Genomic DNA, 21,084 nt, shown 5'->3' with positions numbered 1-21,084 from the left:
CGGGGGCGGGAGGGGCCGGCCGCTGACGTCATCGGGGCGCGCCGGGCGCTCCCCGGAGCCGCGGCGGCGGATGAATGGCGGGGCCGGGGGCGCTGGCGCCGCGAGACGCCTCGCTCTCCCGCGGGCCGGTCGGCTCCCTGCCGCGCCCCGGAGCCCCTTTTCCTCAGCCTCCCCTTTGGTCTCGTCCCCCGCGGCTGACTGTCGGAAGGGGGGAGCCGGCTTCCCGTCTGCGCCGCCTTCCGGTCGCCTCCGCGGCCGCCCGGGTCCCGATCGAGAGCCAGGTGCGGCGCCGGGCCGGGGGCATCCCCCGGGGAAGGGCTTCCCGGGCCGCCGTGCTGCCGGGAGTGGGCCCGCGCCGGGGCAGGGGCTGCAGCGTTCCCGCCCCGGGGGCGTGGGAAAGGGGACGGGCCCGCGCGGGCCAGGCACCGCGCGGCGGCCCCGCCCCGGCAGGGAGGGGGCCGACGGGGAGGTGCGGAAAAGCCCCTGGGGGACCCGGCTTCTGCGGCGGCCGGGCCGTGCAAGGGGCCTCGGGAGGCGCGGTGCGGACCGAAGTTTCCCCTCCGGGGCGGTAGCTTCGCTTGTCGGCCCGTTTTCCACCGGGGGTGAACGGCTTGTCCTCCTCCCTCATCACCCCCGGGTTGCTGTCGTCGGGGAGCCAGTCCTGAGTCAGCTCTCCGCGGGAGGGAGTTGAGGGGCTCAGCAGGAGCAGAGCTGAGTCTCTCCGGGGTAGCGGCGCGAGCTAATGGGACTTAGCAACAAGTATACTCAGCGGGTGAAACTGTGCCCCAACTCGTTGCGGGCAGTTGTGGGAATTGAATATGGGAAACGCCTGTCGCTGCGAGTCCAAGTGGTTTAATGCACACCTGAATTCGGGGGGAGCTTTCTCGAGTAGGGATTTGAAGGACCAAGAAGCCATCTCTCTCACGACAGGGGTGATTCTGAATGAGCCAGTGCTTGTACCGAAACGCCTCGTGTCTCCGCAAGAATTTGTGACGCTTTAGTCCCCTGCAGGGGCCGGGGGGTCACTTGCACACCGAAGGCTTCCTACAGAGCAAGTCTGTTCGTTTTCATCAGCTGGAAGTTAGGAACGCTGGTGACTGAAAATCTGGCCACACTCAACCGACTGAGCCACTCAGGCGCCCCTGGCCGTTTTTCTAATTAGCTCTTCAGTGTTGGGAGGTCGGCCTGAGGTCCAGGTTCTGGTCACCATCGCTACGTAGCCTCTTCTGAAGGCCAGGAACCAGGGCCAAGGCCAGGTGGATACAGGTGTGCTGCTTAAATATTTGTGGGACTACATGGGATGGGGTTCTTTTGAAAAGACAGCTTCACAGGTTAGGTTCTTCAGAACCGCTGTCATTGTGAAAGTCATGGTCCCAATTTTTTTCTCACCTGTGGTACTTCAAAGATGTATTCGATAGGTATAAAGAACTGACCGTACGTAAATACCTGTTTAACGTGATCTATAATTTTTTCATCCTAATCTTTAGAACACTTCATTGTTTTTTTGGTGTTTGTTTTTTGTTTGTTTTTAGATTTTCTTCCGTTACAATGCGATGCATGTAAACAAGATTTCCATAAAGACCATTTTACTTGTGCTGCACATAAATGTCCATATACATTCGAGAAGGTAATTGATCGTATTTTATTTCAAAGATTCTAGCTTTTGTTGTCTAAAGCTATGCTGTCCGAATAGTAGACGTTTGCCACGTAGAACTAATAATCTCATTCGGATGAAGTAAGACTTAAAATCTGGTTTCACCATCAGACTAGCCATATTCCAGGTGCTCGGCCACCACGTGTGGCCATGGGTGGTGCGGATACGGCATGTTTCCACCATCACAAGAATGTCTGGATGGCACAGCTCTAAAGCAAGAGATTTTATTTTCAGGGGCTCTTGAAGTCAAATTGTTGTATCCAAACCTTGAAAGTTTATTTTGCGTGTGAAAGTATTCAGTTCCTTTGATTCATCATGCTAACGAAGAGCATAGTGGTGTCTTTGTGAAGTGCCAGAAATGGTTACTATTTGACAAAGAACCTAATCTGGAAGCCATTAAAAACGCTAGTTTATTTGGGTGACTTCACAGCCGCTGTTCAGTGGCAAATAGTACATTGTAGAAACAGGAAGACGGGGACTCTAAGAAGACCCACGTGCATGAGTCCGAAGGAGTGACACCTTGTTATTGGCTTTGCAGGTGGCTCTTGACCTGTATTCGTTTTGTTTCTGGTGGTTCTGAGGTTTTGTGGTTTTTTTTTTAACTTTATTTATTTTGAGAGAGCATGAGCAGGGGAAGGGCAGAGAGAGAGAGAGAGAGAGAGAGAGGGAGAGAATCCCAAGCATGCTCTACGTTGTTAGTGCAGAGCCCGGTGCGGAGCTCGAACCCATCAGGTGCCCCCGCTTGAGCCGCTCAGGTGCCCGATTCAGAGGTTATTTTAGTGAACTCTATAGCCCGAGTGTTGCTTCCTTGAGGTGACAGTTAGAAAGGTGAATGACTTATTAGCATTATTACATGCTTTCATTAGTGTTGGCTGGGGTCTGACCTTCCAGCGTTTTCTAGGTCATTGGGGGGGCGGGGGAGGGTGACTCCTATTTACCAGGCCCCGATGACTAGGCCAAACTATGCAGTTGATTTGTTGGCTTGACCTCCCCACGTCCCTAGATAGGGAGAGGCTGGCTAGACATCAGTAGTAATGCCTTATTTGGCACAGAGTTGTCAACTGACGGAGTGTTCCTGGCGACCCTGCGGCTTGACCCAGACGGCAGGCCTCCTCCCTCTGTGATGACACGTTTGGATGTCAGTTGTCACGTCCGTCCGTTTTCTTGCTGAGCTTAGTTTCCTTAGCTCCTGCCCTGGCTCTGAGGTTTTTAACTGCTGGGCGCGCATCTGCTGGGCGCTTGGTTCTTCCCTATAGAGCCCCTCCCCCGCCGTCTGCTTGGGTGGCTGTTAATGAACCTGAGAGCTCAGCCTAGCTGTGTGCTCTCCAGTCAGCCGCGTGCGTCTCCCTGCGGGTGAAAGCCACAAAAGGATCAGGCAGGCTGCTGGCAGTTGAAGGGAGCCGGAGGGTGTTCGCGGTAGTGTTCTCTCCCGTTCTCTCTGTTCCGGAGGTGTCCGGGCTGGCTCCCCACCTACCGGGGCGGTGCTGGATGAACGGCCCTGCTGCCCTGAGACCAGATCCGTTTCACCAGCTTTTCTTTGGCTGCCTTTCACCGTCTCAGGGCCGTGTCCACAGCTGGTTAACAGTCTGTTAGGTTTAAATTCTACTGGATTCCGCTTCCTGTCCTGAATCTGTACGGAAGCCTTACTATTCATTCTCAGGGGTAACCACGCCGTCTTCTAATGAACAGTCGGAACATCCGTGCTTGTCCTCTATTTGATTTTCGATGCACTATACCTTTTCCTTTTGTGAGTTTTGTCTGAATCTGGAATATGATTTTATATCATTATTTTGGGGACGTTCGGGTCCCGGTGTGCCCGCTTTGTAACAAACCAGTACCGGTAAAAAAGGGAGAGATCCCAGATGTGGTGGTTGGTGAGCACATTGATTGAGAGTGTAGCTGCCATCCTCGGAAGAAAGAGAAGGTGAGGACAAATTCTGTCCACTCTGTGAATGGGGATTTTTTTCCGTAGGGGGGAAAGGTCCATTATCTAACTATGATCCGCAGTCCTAATCGTCTGCTTACAGATGAAACCTTAGTGACGTCAGTGCTTCCCCGAGTAGTGGACGGCATGGGCTTTTACAGATACGGTGACGTATTTTCTAAATATGAGAGTCTCTGCTAGGATCTGCTGCTTCTATAGGAATTTCATACTTTTTCTCCCAAAGTGAAGAGCTAATGTGGTTTCTAGAACCGTTTGGTTAAGGTGAGCTTTTATTAGCTGCTCCTAGTGAAACGTAAAAGGATATATACAATTTGACCTTGCAGCGTTCTTCGTGAGAGTTGTACGTTTGTTCACTTGGAGTAAATCATGCCAGCGAAAATAGCAGCCCCCATTCTCCTCACCGGTCTTGGTCGCTTGGGGTCCGTCCTTTCCTCCAGGTGTGTGCACTGTTGTGTCTTGGGTTTGTCTTATTCCCTCGTAGTCGTGGGTATCGTTAGCTGGTTCGGCACGGTGTAGGCTGAGCATGGGCTACCGGCCCCGTTGCTACGCTGCCACCTGTCTGGCTGCCCGCCCCCGCCCCGCCCCGGAGACGAGTGGGGTCCCTGCACAGGCCTTCCGGGGCTCGGCTCTCTGAGGACACAGCTGAGCGATTCTGTCTGTATTTCTCTCAAGGCTAGATCCAAGTTGCCCTACTTTCTGTGTCTCGTGTTTTTTTTCTTAGTTTTTCCCTGATGTGTGGGGAGGCGCATGCCCCCGCTGCTCCCCGGGAAGGACTGTGGAAGATAGATAAATGGAGGCCGTGTACCTCGACGGATCTTCATTCTTGGTTTCCTCTGGCTTAGCTGCATGAGGTAGCAGCCAGGCTCCGAATTCTTCATTTGGTTACTTACCCTGTTCATTTCCTCACTTACGCTGTTGCTATAGACAGTTCTGTGTAGTTGTTCTACTGCGGTCCTTTGTGGGGCCGGTTTTGCTTCTGGCAGTTGGAGGATGTCCCCCTCGTCCCAGAGTTTGGAAGCTTCGCGTCGAGTGTTCCTGGTGTAGATCCCTCTTCATCTGTCACACTAGGCAGGCAGTGGGCCCTTCCAAACCGGAAATGCCAGCGCTTCCGACTGGAGTTTGGATTCTTTGATATTCTCTAGCCTTCTGTTCCTTAGGCGCTGCACTTTCTGGATAGGTCTCCTTTTTTGCCCCCTGGGGTTTTCTTTCCCTGTGAAATCTGCGTCCAGGGTATTTTCTGTGCGTCACAGTAGATGTCCTCCTCCGTGCCCGATCTGCTGGCTGCTCACTCGCACGGTTGGTGCAGTGTGAACTCTGGCCTTGGCTCTGGGGCATCTGCCCGGCCCACTTTCTCGGGAAACCCTGGAGCCCTAGGACTTCGGGGTCTTTCTCTTAGGCTGATCAGGTTCCCTGGAGAAGGTGGGGTTCTGTTCTGTTCCCTGCCTGGGGAGAGCACACTCTGGCTTCCGGAATCATGGAGCCAGGTGGACAGAGCACTCGCCTCTCCCCTTCGTGGAGCACAAGCTCCTTGCTGCCTTCTGCGTGCCCCTCCCATGTTTGTGGGGGTCCTCCTGCCCGTCGCTCCCCAGGCCAGAGCCTCTGTGAGACCCTCTGCGGAGCATCCGTCTTGTGCCAGCGTTGGGTGGAGGTCTGATTCTCGCCTTCTCCCATTGTGGTCCCGCGTCACCCTCACCTGCCAGCACTGCTGACGTCTGAGCCTTTGAGGGTTTTGTTTCATGAAGAGGGGTGCTTCTTGACTTTCCCCACCAGCTCACAATTTGGCTTTCTCACTTTGCCAAGTTCATTGTTGTCGGGTGCTTTTTTCTCTAAACCCTCGTAACTCTTTTTTCTCTCAATCTTGTGGATTTATCCCTTTCCAAAAAATCTGTTTCCTGTCGTTTCAAGGAGACTCAAACTGACCTTGCCTTCAGTAGAAGACACGTGTCTACATGCCCTTTCCTCTTGGACCGCACTTTCTCAGAGCCTCTCAGGCCTTCCGGGGGCCGGTCTGGGCCAGCTCCGCAGCTCGCCCTTCCCGAAGGCCCTCCCAGGTTACTCGGGTTGTGTTTCTGAGACGCCCTGCTTATGCTCCGTACGCAGTGATTGCAGGAAGTAAGCAGAAAGCCTATTAACCCCTTGCTGCTTTCAGCCTCCAACACGAGAGAGTAGCCCAGCACACAGAACCCTTTCTTGACCAGCCGACCCCAGTCTCCCCACAACCCCGTTTTGTTCACGCTGCTCTGGCCATATAGTGATGTGCTTTCCCCTTCAGGCCCTCTGGGAGCTCTACTAAAACCTCCCTGCGTCTGTACAAGACCACAGCTCCCCTCGCTCTGCTTTCCCCCCGCACTGACAAGGCCCTCCTCTTTCTTGGCTCACCGCAGATTCATGACCCAAGCCCACCCCAGGGCGGGCATGCCCTCCTTTGCTCCCCTGAAGCAGGCCCTCTGCTCCCTGCACTGGCTGCGCATGCTCAGGTAACTTGAGGCAGTCCACAGCTGCCCGTCCTTGCCGGAAGGCTGCCCTTGGGCCACTAAGTGAGCATCTCTTGGCTGCCGTCCTTAGCTCACAGCGTCAGCAGTGCCTGGGAGTTTATACCACTCCCTCCCGTTAAAAGCAAACAAAAAAACCCATCAGTAACTGATGGGAATAGAGGCTATAGATCTTCAGCTCCCTGGAATGTCCCCAGAGCCTCCTGAGTCAGCTCCCCTCGGTGGGACTGTGCGCCATGCCACGGGCTTGGCCTCCTTCCCTCCATCCCCACTCCGAACTCTCCTAGGTCTGAAGGGTTTTTGCTGAGGACACGTCCAGGTGCCTCATGTGAAGACCAACTTAACGCACTGCTTTCTATTACTTGCCAAAACCTTTTAGTTGGTATCTGCGTTTGCCCGACAGTAAGATGTTTGTGTAAAGTCTTGGCATTTTTATTTCTTGTAGCTGAGAACTGATTCTAGTTTAAATGCTGGCAGTCTTATTGGGTGTTTGTTAAATAACTGCTTATGGAAGCAATTGAAATGCCCAGTTGGTTCCGTCGGTGGGACATGTGACTCTTGACAGCAGGGTTATGAGTTCAAGCCCATGTTGGGTGGAAAGATTACTTAAAACAATAAAAAGAAACGTTAAAGCAACCCTTGCTTTCTCAGATTTTTATACGCCGGCGCTCAAAAGAGGGGTGCAAGAAGGAGATGCTGCAGGTGATTTGTGACCAGTGCCACGGCAGTTTCCGTATTCAGCGTAGACACCCTCTGGATCACAGCTGCCCACGCGGGAACCTTGCCGTCAGTGTAGCCGGGTGAGCAGAGCGGCTGAGCTGGGACGTGCTGGCCCGCGTACACGGACCCGGAACCCTCACGGTGGGGATAGGGTACCTTTAAGCGTTGCACTGAACTAAGTTGTTGACGTGAAATATTTGTTGTAGAGACTTGGATAAATATAATCTAAATTAAAGTTGGATTCTAGTTGTGTTGTTTTCTTGTGGCCGCCAGAGCAAAGTACCACGGCCTGGGCTGCGTACGCCACAGAAGTTCATCGTCTCCCTGCTCTGGAGGCTGGAGTCCAAGATGGGGGTGTGGCGGGTTCCTCCCCGAGGTTCTGGGGAGATGCCACTCCGGGCCGCTCCCCCCACTCTGGGTGGTTTGCAGGCTGACTCTCCCCAACGTCTCTGTCTGTCACACGGGTTTTCCTTATGTGTCGCTGTCCAGGCATTGTCTTTTTTTTTTTTCTAAAAATTTTTTTTTTTTTTTAATTTTTTTTTTTTTTTCAACGTATTTTATTTATTTTTGGGACAGAGAGAGACAGAGCATGAACGGGGGAGGGGCAGAGAGAGAGGGAGACACAGAATCGGAAACAGGCTCCAGGCTCCGAGCCATCAGCCCAGAGCCTGACGCGGGGCTCGAACTCACGGACCGCGAGATCGTGACCTGGCTGAAGTCGGACGCTTAACCGACTGCGCCACCCAGGCGCCCCTCTAAAAATTTTTTTTAATATTTGTTTATTTTTGACAGAGAGACAGAGCGTGAGCGGGGGAGGGGCAGAGAGAGAGGGAGACACAGAATCTGAAGCAGGCTCCAGGATCCGAGCTGTCAGCACAGAGCCCGACGCGGGGCTCGAACTCACAGACCGTGAGATCATGACCTGAGCCAAAGTCGGCCGCTCAACCGACTGAGCCACCCAGGCGCCCCGGGGGGGTCTTCTTTTGATGAGGACACAGTCATATTGGATTAGGACCCCACCCTTTTCCACTCTGAGCGCATCTCCGCTGATTACATCTCCGATGGCCTTACTTCCAAACATCACGTTCTGAGGTCCCGTTTAAGACGCGTCGGCCTATCTTTCTGTGAGGACACGATTCGACCCACTCGCTGGTAGTGTAACCGAGAGCACCTTCCTCAAGTCAGTAGAAACATCTGCCTAAACCTGCTGTGGAAGGAAAGCGGAAGGGTAACCGTCTTTTAGTTTCTGCTTATTTCCCGCGTGGTCTGTGCCCGAGCCGGGTCGACGGGTGAGTGCCCTGGCTCCCTAACCGAGCACGTGGCTCTCCGGGTAAGCCGACGGAGGGGTCGTGACTGCTGGTCCAACCTTTCTGTGTAGGTGTGCAGCTGCCAGAGCCTCTGATTCCGAGCCAGCCAAGCCGTCGGGAGCCCTGAATACGTCGTCTTCCAGTTGGCTAGCTCAGCGACCCAGGTACTGGTCCGAACGGCGTGCACAGATACACTTGCCTTGTCCTGGGCGTGGCGGTTCTTGTCGGGTGAGCACAGAAAAGTCGGTGCAGTACAGGTACTAACTGAGCGGTTCAAATTCTGTCCTCCGAGTTACGTACTCCTGGCACACGGCTTAGACTAGGCAGGGTGATCGAGGGTCTGGATTGGAGCTTTCTTGAGCTCCGGATTATCAGTGCAATTTATTCCAGCACAGAGCGGATCACACGGTTGGCGTTTTGTAGCCGTTTCTGAAATACACATCTCTCATATGATCAACTGCTCCGGGTTAGTCAAGATGGACCTAAAAAAATAAGCTGTTGTTTTGTTCTCTTTCAGATGGAAACTGAAGAGATGATGTGACTCCGTCCACACGGAGACATTAGCTTGTGTTGCGTATTTTAACTTCACAGACCGTGTTTGTGCTGTAGTGCCTTTACGCTTCTCATGGCAAACAGTCTGGAATGTCATTAAAACTTTTCCAGTAGAATGTGCAAATTTTGGCAAAACAAACAGAAGGGTATCGATATTCTGAGCTTGGCTAAACCGCGCCAGCCCCTGCTTCCTCCACCCTGCCCCCAAATGAAGTGACGTGGAGAGCAAAGGGTCTGAGTATTACCCGGCCTGAGTCCCGCAAGAACCTGGCACTGTGGAGGCCTCCGTCCCTTACATACCCGCACAGCTGATGGCACTCTGTCTTTATCAGTGGCTTCCATGGTGACCGCCCCTGGAGCCCAGAAGAAGGGGGAGGCCTCGGGCCTACTTGGCTAAGGGCCCGTGTTCAAAGGCGGCCCCCACTCTGAGAGAGCAGCCTTGTGGCCATACGGCCTATAAATGCTGGGCTCCTACTGATGGCCTCATTCCAGGAGAGAGCCCTGTGCCCGGTGACCCTGGGCGCTGGGAACCAGTGAAGCAAAATGTCCTTGTAGCCGGGTCCCGATCTTAACCCACTGGTCGTCCACCTGCGCACCCCTTTTTCCTGGATTAACAAAATCCAAGCAATTACTCACAGCTTCAACACACGATGGGGGGAAGGGCTCCTGTTCGGTTTCCATTCCGCAAATAGGTGATCAAAACTTCTGCGAGTTGTCTTGGTGGCATTTGTTCTGGACCACTGGTTATCACTTGGGCGTGCTCAGAGTCGCCTAGAGGGCTTGTTCGAACAGTGCCGGGCCCCACCCCTGCAGTTTCTGGTTCTAGGGGTCTGAGTGGGCCTTGGGATTTGCACTTCCAGCAAGTTCCCAGCTGATGGTGATGCTGTGGGTCTGAGGAGCCCACTCGGATCAATCACTTGTCCTGTACCCCTGCCGTCCGATATGCAGTCGTTGGCCACAGATGGCCTGGAGCACGTGACATGCAGCAAGCCCGGCTGGAGGTTGGATTCTTAGTTTTATCTAACTTAAAGGCTGTTAACTTGATTTACTTTTTAGAAAAATCCTTCAGTACGTTAGGAACTTTGGTATGTGAATCTGGTTTTTCAGTTCTGGATTTTATTTATTTTTCATTTATTTATTTTTTTTGGTTCTGGATTTTAAATACAGGTCAGGCCTTTCTCATGAAAACTTAATGTCCAAATTGAGAATCGAAAACACACTTGAGCTTTGAAGACAAACCATAAAATACATCATTGTTGAAAAAATTATTCACGTGTTGAAATATTTTGGATATGATGGATTAGATAAAGCGATAATGTTATCTATTTTTCTTTTAACTGTGGCTACTAGAAACTTTAGAAACAGGTACGTGGCTTGCCTTACGTTTCTGTTAGACGGTGCTGTTCTTATCCGAACTGAAGGATAAACACCCACATTTAAGCCGGAAGGACGGTCAGCCTAGGAGTCTGCTGGTGCCTCTGTCTTTGGGTTTGACTTGGGATGGGACAGTGGCCCCCCTCAGCACAGCATTTGCCCCTGTGGGTGCCCGAGACCGCGGTCTGTGCCGGACCGTGTGCGTTGACTGTTCTCTCTTGTACACACATACCTGTGATAGAGCTTGAGCCATGAGTTAGGCTCAGCGAGAGGCGATTGACAGCAAAGAAAGAGCAGTCGCGATTACACAGGAACGAGACCTCATGCCTGCCGCGCCCGCTTCGTCGTGCAGTGTGTCTGTAACAAAAGTTACGAGTGTTCTCTCTCTCAAAATTCTTTTTTTTTTTAAATCGTTTTTGAGAAACAGCGTGAGCAGGGGAGGGGCAGAGAGAGAGGGAGACACAGAATCCGAAACAGGCTCCAGGCTCTGAGCTGTCAGCACAGAGCCTGATGTGGGGCTCGAACCCACGAACCGTGAGATCATGACCTGAGCCGAAAGCGGATGCTTAACCGACTGAGCCACCCACGCACCCCTCTCTCTCAAAATTCTTACTGTCCTGCACTCCCCGTTCTTGTGATGGTGTGAGATGATAAAATGCCTTCCTCATTAGATGGAGGAGGGAATGACCTAGGCCTGTGAGGAGCCTAGGTCTATTTTTGGCCTGAGGCTATGTCAGAAAGCCGATCATCAGCTTCTGGACCACTGCTAGGGTGGGAGCTGGAACCAGGGTGGGGGCGGGGTTGGGATGGCTGGGATCTTCCCTCCGGTCCTGTTAGTAGATGTTCAGATAGTGTGAAAGGTTGGGAGGGCAGAGGCGTCCTGGCTCCTTGTCACGCTCCTGGGCACTGACTCCCTGCTCAGTGTCCCTTGCATCAGGCAGCTGTGTTGTCCACAGATACCAAGGTCCCAACCTGCCTCCTGCACCACCTGCCTCCTCCTGGGAGCCCAGCACGCGTTCTCCAGCAGCTGCGCAGTCTGGCCGGTACCTGCCAGCTCTGGGCGGCCTGCGAGGGGTTTCCTGGTGTTTGTCGCTGCGCCAAAGAGGATGTCCTTTTGGTAGAAGGTGCTAAGTTGTCTAAAATGTCATCCCAGCATCAGGAGTTTTCCATGCCCTCAGTACCTGCCTTTGGTTTAGTTTTTTCCTAACCCGATGAAGACACGGTGTCCCTTTACTCTAAAAGAACGTCTTGAATTAGCAAGGTTGCTCATCTTCTGAGAACCGTCCATGTGAAGAATTTAAGCTAAGGGAGTTCATTCGTGCAGGTGCCACTGAGCCTCTCACGACGGGGGAAGAATTCGAATGTGACTGTGTGCCAAGGGTTGGAGAAGCCACAAGTGTACAGGTTTTCGTGGAAAACACTGAGGTTACTATTAGCGTAGTGAATTTTTTTAGCGCTTAAAGTTTGCGTGCAGTTTTGAGAAAAACGTAACACTGAGTTTTGTGCTCTGTGTTCATCTGTCGGGGGTAGGACGGGGCTTACTTTCCTTATCTGGAAATGTTGGAGAGACCCCGGTGGGTGTTGATTTGCTGTGTTTTCCTGAGATGATATAAAGACTCGTGATCACGGTGGATCACGTAGAAGGTGCAGGGAGGAGGAGAGTATCCGGCTGTGCCTTTCACTAAATGTGTGAAGAGGCGGTTTGCAGTTTGCTTTTAATTGCTTTGCCCGAGCGGGTCCTCCTTCTTCCCTCTCATTAGGACGTTAGGGGGAGCTCTACCCACACCCACGTTTGTAGCATTATTACCTCCACCCCTGTTCTCAGAATGCATCCCTAGCTAAGATTTTCTTGCAATAAATGCTACAGAAACAGCCTTTTAAAGTGGTTTGTAAAAAACGAAAACAAAACCCTATGCCGACAGGCAGAGCAGTGGGTTCATTTTACATTCTGGAGATATTCCGAACCAGAGTAAAGTGACGTGTGTGGATGGCTTTGCTTTGCCTCCGTCCTAGTGCGGTGAGAAGTGTCTCCCTTCCTGCTTTCAGGGAACGTTCCCTGGAGAACGAGAGCAGTCAGAAGGGCTGCTGTTTCCGTAGTGCCAGGTAGAAAGCTCCTGGGATGCCAGAGACAAAGTCAGGTTCTCTCTGTTGAGCCCCCAGGTGTTGGCGCAGACATGGTGCCGAGACGTGAAATCGTGGCTGTCCTCTGGCTGGGCGTTCGTGACGTCCCTCTCCCACCGCAGTCTGGTCCCCGCGCTGCCCACCACAGAGCCCCGGCGGCAGGCCGACTCTTGGGTCTGTGGGGCCACGTCCCCTCCCACCCACCCCCCGCCGTCATACACCCCCATCTAACAGAGGGCAGTGAGCCTTGCACGGTTTGGCCAGAGCAGGGGTCCTCAAACTTGTTCCAGAGCCTGGAACCAGCCGTGGTGGTGTGTGTATGCGGGGAGCCCGCGGTAAGCTTCGTACGTGGACGGGATGAGCTATCCCGTCCTGGAATCCACCTATGCATCCAAGGGTCAAGGTGGAGTTTGTAGGAGGAACAAGTGGAGAAAACGGGATCCCCGTAATTTTTGCTAAATTAGGAAAAATTGTGTCAATTAGGAAAGCAGTTTTATTGCATCTGAGGCCAGAGGCTAGTGGGGGGGGGGGGGGGAGGCGCTCAGGAGTGTTTTGCGGGAGTTGGGCTTGATCCGCGTGGTTCACGTTCCTGCCGAAATGGCTGGTGACGTGGCAGAATCGCCAGGTCTCCTTATGGTTATTTATTTGAACTATAAGCCTGGGGAAGGATCATTTGTGATTTGACTTTTTAAAAAATTTTTTTCTTTAGTGTTTATTTATTTTTGAGAGTGAGAGAGTGAGACAGAGCCTGAGTGGGGAGGGCCAGAGAGAGGGAGACACAGAATCAGAAGCAAGCCCCAGGCTCTGAACTGTCAGCATAGAGCCCGACGCGGGGCTCGAACCACGGACTGTGAGAACGTGACCTGAGCCAAAGTCGGACGCCCAACCGACTGAGCCACCCAGGCGCCCCTGTGATTTGACTTTTTTTAATTGATGAACTTATTTTTTAGGGCAGATTCAAGTTCACCACCAAATTGAGCAGAAAGCACTTGGCATTTCCATGCCATCCCACACGGCCTCCCCCACCATTAACACCCCTCGCTGGTGTGATGTGCTACGGGTGTCCAAAGAGTAGTGAAGCACGTTTAAATACATGTTAGCTTCTAAAAGCATAAACTCCAGGGGCGCCTGGGTGGCTCAGTCGGTTAAGCGTCCGACTTCGGCTCAGGTCACGATCTCGCGGTCCGTGAGTTCGAGCCCCGCGTCAGGCTCTGGGCTGGTGGCTCAGAGCCTGGAGCCTGTTTCCGATTCTGTGTCTCCCTCTCTCTGACCCTCCCCCATTCATGCTCTGTCTCTGTCTCAAAAATAAATAAACGTTAAAAAAAAAAAATTAAAAGCATACACTCCTTGGGGCGCCTGGGTGGCTCAGTTGGTTAAGTGGCTGACTTCAGCTCAGGTCACGATCTCACGGTCCGTGAGTTCGAGCCCCGCGTCGGGCTCTGTGCTGACGGCTCAGAGCCTGGAGCCTGCTTCCGATTCTGTGTCTCCCTCTCTCTCTGCCCCTCCCCCATTCATGCTCTGTCTCTCTCTGTCTCAAAAATAAATAAAAAATAAATAAAAATAAAAGCATAAACTCCAGGAGCACCTGGGTGGCTCAGTGGGTTGAGTGTCTGACTGTTGATTTTGACTCAGGTCATCATCTCACAGTTTGTAGGATAGAGCCCAGTGTCGGGCTCTGTGCTGACAGCGTGGAACCTGCTTGGGATTCTCGCCTCCCCGCCCCACAAATAAATAAACTTAAAAAAAAAAAAAAAAGTATAAATTCCATCAGGGTAAAGAATACCAGAGCCGTTATGTACTAAAACCACCTCTTAGTCAAAGAATGATTTTGCAGTAATAGAAATATAGCACACAGCAAAATTGCTGTGCTCCCTCCCCGGTTTTGAAATTGTTACTTCTATAGCTGCGTTATTACATGGCTTAGTTATGAGACAGGTATCAGGCTCCCGCCTGGCAAATGTAAAAGGAATCTATGAGGCTGTGGGTTGCTGAGGAAACCTTAGGGGAATTTTAAAATTACAAACATCGGGGGTATCTGGCCGGCTCAGTCAGTAGGGTGTGGGACTCTTGATCTTAGAGTGATGAGTTTGAGCCCCAAGTTGGACATAGAGATTACTTTTAAAAATTATGAAGATCTTACCCTCAAAATGGAAAATATAATCATTCGATCCACGTTCTAAAGTGATCTTTCTGGAGGTACCCGGGTGGCTCAGCCGGTTAAGCATCTGAGTCCTGATTTTGGTTCAAGTCATGATCTTGCGGTTGGTGGGATTGAGCCCTGCGTTGGGCTCTGTGCTGACAGCATGGAGCCTGCTTGGGATTCTCTCTCTTCCTCTCTTTCTACCCCCTCCTCCCCTCCCCCACTCATGTGCACTTTCTCTGTCTCACAAAATAGTAAATTAAAAAAATTTTTTAACATTTATTTATTTTTGAGACAGAGAGAGACAGAGCATGAACGGGGGAGGGTCAGAGAGAGGGAGACACAGAATCTGGAACAGGCTCCAGGCTCTGAGCTGTCAGCACAGAGCCCGATGCGGGGCTCGAACTCACGGACCGCGAGATCATGACCTGAGCCGAAGTCGGCCGCCTAACCGACTGAGCCACCCAGGCGCCCCCAAAATAGTAAATTTTAAATGCCAACTGCTTAATGAGTTTTTTAAAAAATAGTGATCTTTCTGGCCTTTGTGAGGTGGTGAATGCATTAGGAGGGCAGAGTGGGTGCCCAGGTGCCAGGTTGTGGAGCCCTGGGCTAGACGGGGGCGGGGGACATGGGAAGTGTGTTAACAAGATGTGTAGGTGACGGGCAGAGAGGAGTGGGGACGCTTTTCTCGGTGGCACTTGGGTTGGGGCAGTGGATGCTAAGCACGATGAGGAAGGGAACAGGTTTGGAAGGAAGAATCCCAAGCCTGGCTGTGAGCGTGTTCTGTCGAGATACTTACTGACCTGCTGTGTAGAGAAACCATTTAGGCAGGTGGGTAAGCAAGTCCAGGGGGCGAGGTCGAGACCAGAAACAGGATTTAGAGTCACTGGCATATGTTTGATCGGAAAGCCACGCCAGGGTGACACCGCAGAGTGGGAGAGAGGGGGAGGGAAGGAAGACTGAACACTGAACCCAGACTGAGCTCTAAGGGATAGAGATGTCGATGAGAAAGGAACGTGAGTATCTCAGTTCTCCGCGACAGACTGTTCAGTAAAGTAGGACATGAGAGACAACTTCCTTAAGATCATAAAATGTACGTAGCTCCTCCGATGAAAGAATTTCAAAAGGTAACAGGATATAAAACTGACAGACAGGAATCAGTAACCTTCATTGCCGTCATGATAATCCAAAGATACAACGGAAGAGACAAATCGCGTTTGCAGTGGCAGTAAAGATAAAATACTTAAGAAGAAACTTAAGATCTATGTAAGATCCATAGCGGACCAAACTTTAAAACACTCACAAAAGATACAAAAGTGGACACAACCCAGTAAGACAGCTCTTGTTCTTGGAAAGGAAGGCCACATCCGAAAGAGCTCCGTTTTTCCTAGATTAATTTTAAATCTAAGAGGATCCCAATGTAAATACCAACAAGCCGCTTTTCTGGAGCTAGACGAGCTGACGCTCCGGTTCATATGGCAAAGTGCACGTGAAAGAAGGACAAAGGAGATGGCGAAAGCCCTTCCCCGACCTCCCGGGCATCGTAAAGCCCCGGTGTGTGGAACAGTGCGTGGAGTAGCGTGCTGCAGGCTCAGCGCCGGATGGATCTGTGCACTGAAGTAGGAAACCGAGTGTGTGTGGAAACGTGCATGTGATGGAAGGGAAGGTGCGTCTCAAGTCACGAGCCAGGAGGGGCTTTTTGAACAACAGTGTTGATTTAAGAAGATAGCCGTTTAGAGAAAGGTAGCATCGGGTCTGTCCTTACGTCACGCGTACGAGGACTCTTGTCAGAAATGTGAGTGGAAGGAATAGGGGCGCCTGGGCGGCTCAGTCGGCCGAGCGTCCGACTTTGGCTCAGGTCATGATCTCGAGGTTCATGGGTTCGAGCCCTACCTCGGGCTCTGGTGCTGATAGCTCGGAGCCTGGAGCCTGCTGTGTCCCTCTTTCTCTGTGCCCCACTCCTGCTTGTGCTCTGTCTCTGTCTTTCAAAAATGGATAAACGTAGGGGCGCCTGGGTGGCGCAGTCGGTTAAGCGTCCGACTTCAGCCAGGTCACCATCTCGCGGTCCGTGAGTTCGAGCCCCGCGTCAGGCTCTGGGCTGATGGCTCGGAGCCTGGAGCCTGTTTCCGATTCTGTGTCTCCCTCTCTCTCTGCCCCTCCCCCGTTCATGCTCTGTCTCTCTCTGTCCCAAAAATAAATAAAAAACGTTGAAAAAAAAATTAAAAAAAAAAATGGATAAACGTAAAAAAAAAAAAAATTAAAGAAATGTGAATGGAAGGAACGAAGCCAAACAGGTCATGGGACGAAACCTTGGCCAGGCTTCTCCAAAACTGGGAATGGGAAAGGCTTTCTTAAGATGATCCAAAAGTAAGATGGGTGAAGAAAAGGGTTCACAGTGGCGAAGCACGGTTGCGTGGCAGAGAGCGCCATACTCAGGACCAAAGCACAGGTGACAAACTAGGACAAAGTATCTGCAACACATGTCCCAGTAAAGGTTGATGTCTCTAGTACACAAAATGTACACATTGAGGGGGAAAAGATCGGAGACCAGGTAGGAAGATGGGTGAAGGATGGAGCGACGCCACAAGAGTGTAGAAGGATGACCCCAGGGTATAGGAAGGGATGTTCCGCCTCACTTGAGTTAGGAGAGACGCAAATTAAGATTAGATGAGCGGAAATCCAAGCTTGAAAGCCTACTCTGTTGGCAAGGCTGTAGGCGAGAGAGACGTCCACACGTGGCAGGTGGGAATGCCAGACGTCAACCGTTACCGAGGAAAATCTGGCTGTACCCAGCCAAACTCGTCTATATTTGGCAGTCCCACCCCAGGAGCCTATCCTGAAGGTGTGCCACCCACAATAGTGAAACCAGTGTGCGCGACGGTTGAGCGCAGCTCGGTTTACAGCTGAAGACGGTTCCTGTGGATGGGTACTGACCACGTGAGCCACGGTAAGTCCACCCGCAGGGCCCCGAGAAGCTGTAGGAAAGGGTGCCTGTAACTGACGGAAAATGTCCAGGGTTCGTTGTCGGCTGGAAGGAGCATGGTGCAGGAGAACGTGTGCTCTGCTGCCTTCTGGGTAGGGAACGGGGAGTAAGTGTCCTAATATCCACGCATCTGCTTGTTTTTGCTAAAAGAAACACAGAAGGATAAACGAGAAACTGATGAAGCTGGCTACCTGGATGGGGTGGGTGACAACGAGGTAGGAGTGTTGGGAGGGGTCCAGTACTTTCTTGTGCCGTCTTAACTTTTAGACTCCTGTTACTGTTCTACGTATTCCGCAAAGTTCAGCCAAGATGGCTGGGCGGGGGCGGCGGCTGGAAATACACAGATGCGAAGGAACACAGCCATCTTCGTCGCGAATAACAGCCACGTTTATGGAGGAACATGATGGTGGTAAGAAACACAAAACTCACCATTTTAAAACCATCTCCAAGTGAATAATTGAGCACCATTTAATACACTCATAGTGTGCGGTCATCACCACCATCTAGTTCCAGAACATTCTCGTCCCAAAAGGAAACCTCGTACCCACGAAGCACTCCCCATTCTCTCCACACCACCAGCCCCTGGTGACCACTAACCTATGGTCTCTGGACTTGCCTGTTCTGGACATTTCGTATGAATAGAATCATCCAGTGTGTGGTTACAAAGAGCCTGTGCCTCCCCTCCCGTGTGCCCTCTTGCTCACTCGCCCCAGGGAAGCCAGCTGCTTTGTGAGCTGCCCTGTGCAGGAACCCATGTGACAAGGAGGTCAGGGAGGCCTTTTGCCGATGGCCAGCGAGAACCGAGGTCCCTCAGCCCAATCACCTGTGAGGAGTGAGTCCTTCCAGTAGCCACGTGTGGCTTGGAAATGGACTGTCCCCCAGACAAACCTTCTGACAAAACCACAGCGCTGGCGGACGCTTCGTGGCTTTGTGAGGGACCTTCTCTCAGGGCTCAGCCGCTCCGGCATTTCTGACCCCTCAGAGACTGTGGGTGAAGCTGCTAAATTTACGGGCTTAAACTAATAAGTTCTGTGTTAATTTGTAATGCAGACGTCGAAAACAAACACAATTTTCTGCCACAGAGAAGCAGAAAGTAGCCTTTTTGGATGTGGGAGGCAGCACGGACCAGAGTTAACGTGAGCACCACTCATTTATTGGGAAACTTGGAATCTGTTGGTTTTGAGCAGGGCGCGGAGCACTGGAAAATTCTGCAGACATCCAGTCCGTAGCCTCCGCTGTCCTGCGCTGAGGCCAAATAACTCGGAAGGTCCGCTGCAGCTGGAGATATGCATACGTGTTTCTGAGGCCGTGTGGCGTGGCACCAAGCTGTGCCCTCCGCTGCGGAGAATCACACGGCATGCTGAGAAGCTCCTGATGTGCTCCCCGGCCTTAGACGTCACGTCAGCCTGTGACTGGAGCTGTCCATCAGGAACTGGACATTTTCAGACCCGTGAAGTTAGAATGCTGGCTGAGAGTGTCCGCGACTCATTGTGCAGTGAAAATGCTACCTCCTTTTTCTTGGTTTTCGATCGTGTGTTGTCTTCTGTAAACAGCTGTTTTCTACTGAGTGCTGGACATAATAAATGGACAATTGTAGTTTGGGGCACAGGATACTAGACTTTTCTCCTAGAACAGTTTTACCCTTTCTTCTTTGAGCAGGCTAGCGGCAGCAACGATAAACCCTGGATCACTTGCAGTTTCAGAAACTGAGATAATCTAATATGGATTTTATGAAGTCCCTGCAAGGCTGGTCTATTCTGTTCATATTCACTCCCCTGGTGTAGCCTTTCAGGGTCTCAGCTCAAAGATGGGACATTACAAGAACCCTCTCCCTTAGCGGCCCTAGCCCACCAAGCTATCAAAATCTCTGTTCAGGTTCTCCGCCTCTTCCAGAATGGACTGAGCTCTGAGTGGAAAGTGTTGCTGAACATCAAGTTTAGTGCTCTGGGTTTCCTTTGTATCCCCTGTTAGAATATTTCACTATCCAATTAGCACACTGATGGCATAGAAACCAGCTATTTTTAAATGATTATATTTTGGCCAGTTTTTTATGCTGTTCTCAGTGGGAGGCTGATCTGAACGACCTATTCCTACAATATAAGAGCTCTGAAAAAAAGGGCAAAACTAAATACATTACACATTTATTTATATATTTTTACATTACATTATATACTATTTAAGCTTGTACGTAGATAAAAACTTTTCTGTATGTTGTCGGAAGGCCGGTCGGGTCAGTTTGAGAGCAGGACGGTTTCTCCCAAAGTCAGCAAGGCTGGACGTCCCCGCACCTGCGTGCTCAAAGGCGGCGTGTGACCGGAGCGGCACCTGCGCGCGTCCCGAGGTCGGCGAGGCTGCACGTGCCCGCACCTGCGCACGCGGGAGAGCGGCGTGTGACTCGAGCCGCGCTTTCCAGGTGCTGGCAGCAGGGGAGGGGCCGCAGAGCTGCACCTGCTCCCTCTGCGGCCCCGCGCTGCCTGCCCGGCGTGGCGCTCTGGTTCCCGGACCCCCAGATGCTCTGAGGCAGCCACAGTCCCCTCACTCGGGCACCTATCACCCAGGTGGGGTCGTCCGGGCAGGGGGCGCACGCCTTCACCGCGGGCCGGCCGCGAACCCTAGGCCGACGACCACATTGCCGGGGCTCCTCCTGTGCGGCGTCTGAAACCGGTGCACGGTTCTAACGTTACAGTGTCTTCAGTTCATACAAATGTGTATGTTTAATACAACTCCCAAGCGCCCAGACACACAAGTCGGGGTCCCGGCCCGGGGTCGCCTCGCCCCCGCGGCCGGAAACCGGGTGAGGCTCCCCAGTCTTGGCAGCCAGCAAGCAGGGGTGGGGTGGGGTGGGGGTTGCTAGGCAACCTGCAGCTCCCAGCAAGCGGCGGCGCCTAGAGATGACGATGCCAGTCCGCGCCTGCGCCTGAACCCGCCTACTCGCGGCTCCCGCGTGCCGTTGGCCGGCGGGCAGATGGGGGCGGGCCTCGGCCAATGGGCGACGCCGCTCCGGGAGGCGGGACCGTGTTACCTTGGCGGCGCGCCTGCCGGAAGCTCGCGTCGGCGGCCACGCGCAGGTAGGCGAGGACTGCAGGGTCGGGGGTCGCCGGGCGGCTCCCACGTGGGTGTGCGGGCCCGGATGGCGTCGGAGGGCACCCGCGGAGGTCCGCAGGGTGCGCGCGGGGTCCGAGCCGCCGGCTGCCCCAGGCCGTGCCCCTCGAGCCGGGCATCCCCTTCGCCACAAAGCGCTCGTTGACTGAAGCGTTCGGTGGGCTCCCGCGTGTCCGCACTGTCCCGGACCCCAGGCGGCCGCCGGGCTCAGGGCGGAAACGACGCCGACCCGGGGCGCTTGCGTTCTGAGGACACAGAATTAATAAGGTGTGGGAGCCTGCAGGAAAATAAGGCGGAGCAGGGCACCGCGAGCGAGTCGCGTCGGTGCCGGCAGACGCCCCAGGTCGAGGGATCCCGGGCGCAGCAGCAGCCGCTGCAGCAGGAGTACGAGCCGGAGAGCGGGGAAGGAGGCGCGCGGGGCAGCCACCTGCGCCCGCAAGGCCTGGACGAGGACGCGGACTCCTCTCCGAGCGAAATGGGAAGGTGTCCCGCAGAGCCTGACCTGGACGTTCTACGAGTCATTGTGCATGCTGTGTTGGAAAGGGGCTGGAGGGACAAGGGCGGGGACCGTGAGTCATGCAGACGGGAGGGTAGTGACGGCACAGAGAGTGAAAGGTAGTCACTGTCTTCGGGATGTGTTTTGGAGGCAAGGCTGACAGGGTTAATGGCTGTGTCAGATGCAGGAGATGTGGGG

The 21,084-nt window shown here is 53.0% G+C and overlaps 2 protein-coding genes across 4 annotated transcripts in view; both read left to right on the top strand.

Annotated features, from left to right (window-relative positions):
• The first annotated feature begins 18 nt into the window (after positions 1–18).
• ZFAND2A (zinc finger AN1-type containing 2A) lies at positions 19–9,938 on the top strand. The gene is given in 7 exon segments (XM_081791644.1): positions 19–281; positions 1,533–1,626; positions 3,449–3,578; positions 6,743–6,891; positions 7,608–8,100; positions 8,190–8,282; positions 8,636–9,938. Coding segments are annotated over 5 exon segments (714 nt in total). The 5' UTR covers positions 19–70; the 3' UTR covers positions 7,738–8,100; positions 8,190–8,282; positions 8,636–9,938.
• Positions 8,196–21,084, top strand: part of CHLSN (cholesin) — a 122,010-nt gene continuing 109,121 nt past the window's right edge. Inside the window, exon 1 of one of the 3 annotated variants that reach the window (XM_081791641.1) lies at positions 8,196–8,282. Coding sequence is in view for 1 of the 3 variants with exons in the window: in XM_081791638.1 (XP_081647764.1) it covers positions 20,274–20,356 (83 nt within the window). In the remaining 2 variants the exon portion in view is untranslated. Of the gene's footprint in view, positions 8,283–20,249; positions 20,357–20,545; positions 20,658–21,084 lie in introns of those variants that run through there. The other 2 variants (XM_081791638.1, XM_081791642.1) reach the window with 2 other exon arrangements.

The sequence above is a fragment of the Panthera onca genome, chromosome E3, assembly GCF_046562875.1.
Source record: "Panthera onca isolate mPanOnc1 chromosome E3, mPanOnc1 haplotype 2, whole genome shotgun sequence".
Lineage (NCBI taxonomy): Eukaryota > Metazoa > Chordata > Mammalia > Carnivora > Felidae > Panthera > Panthera onca.
The sequence above is the reverse complement of the archived record's forward strand: the minus strand, read 5'-3'. Positions and strand labels throughout refer to the sequence as shown.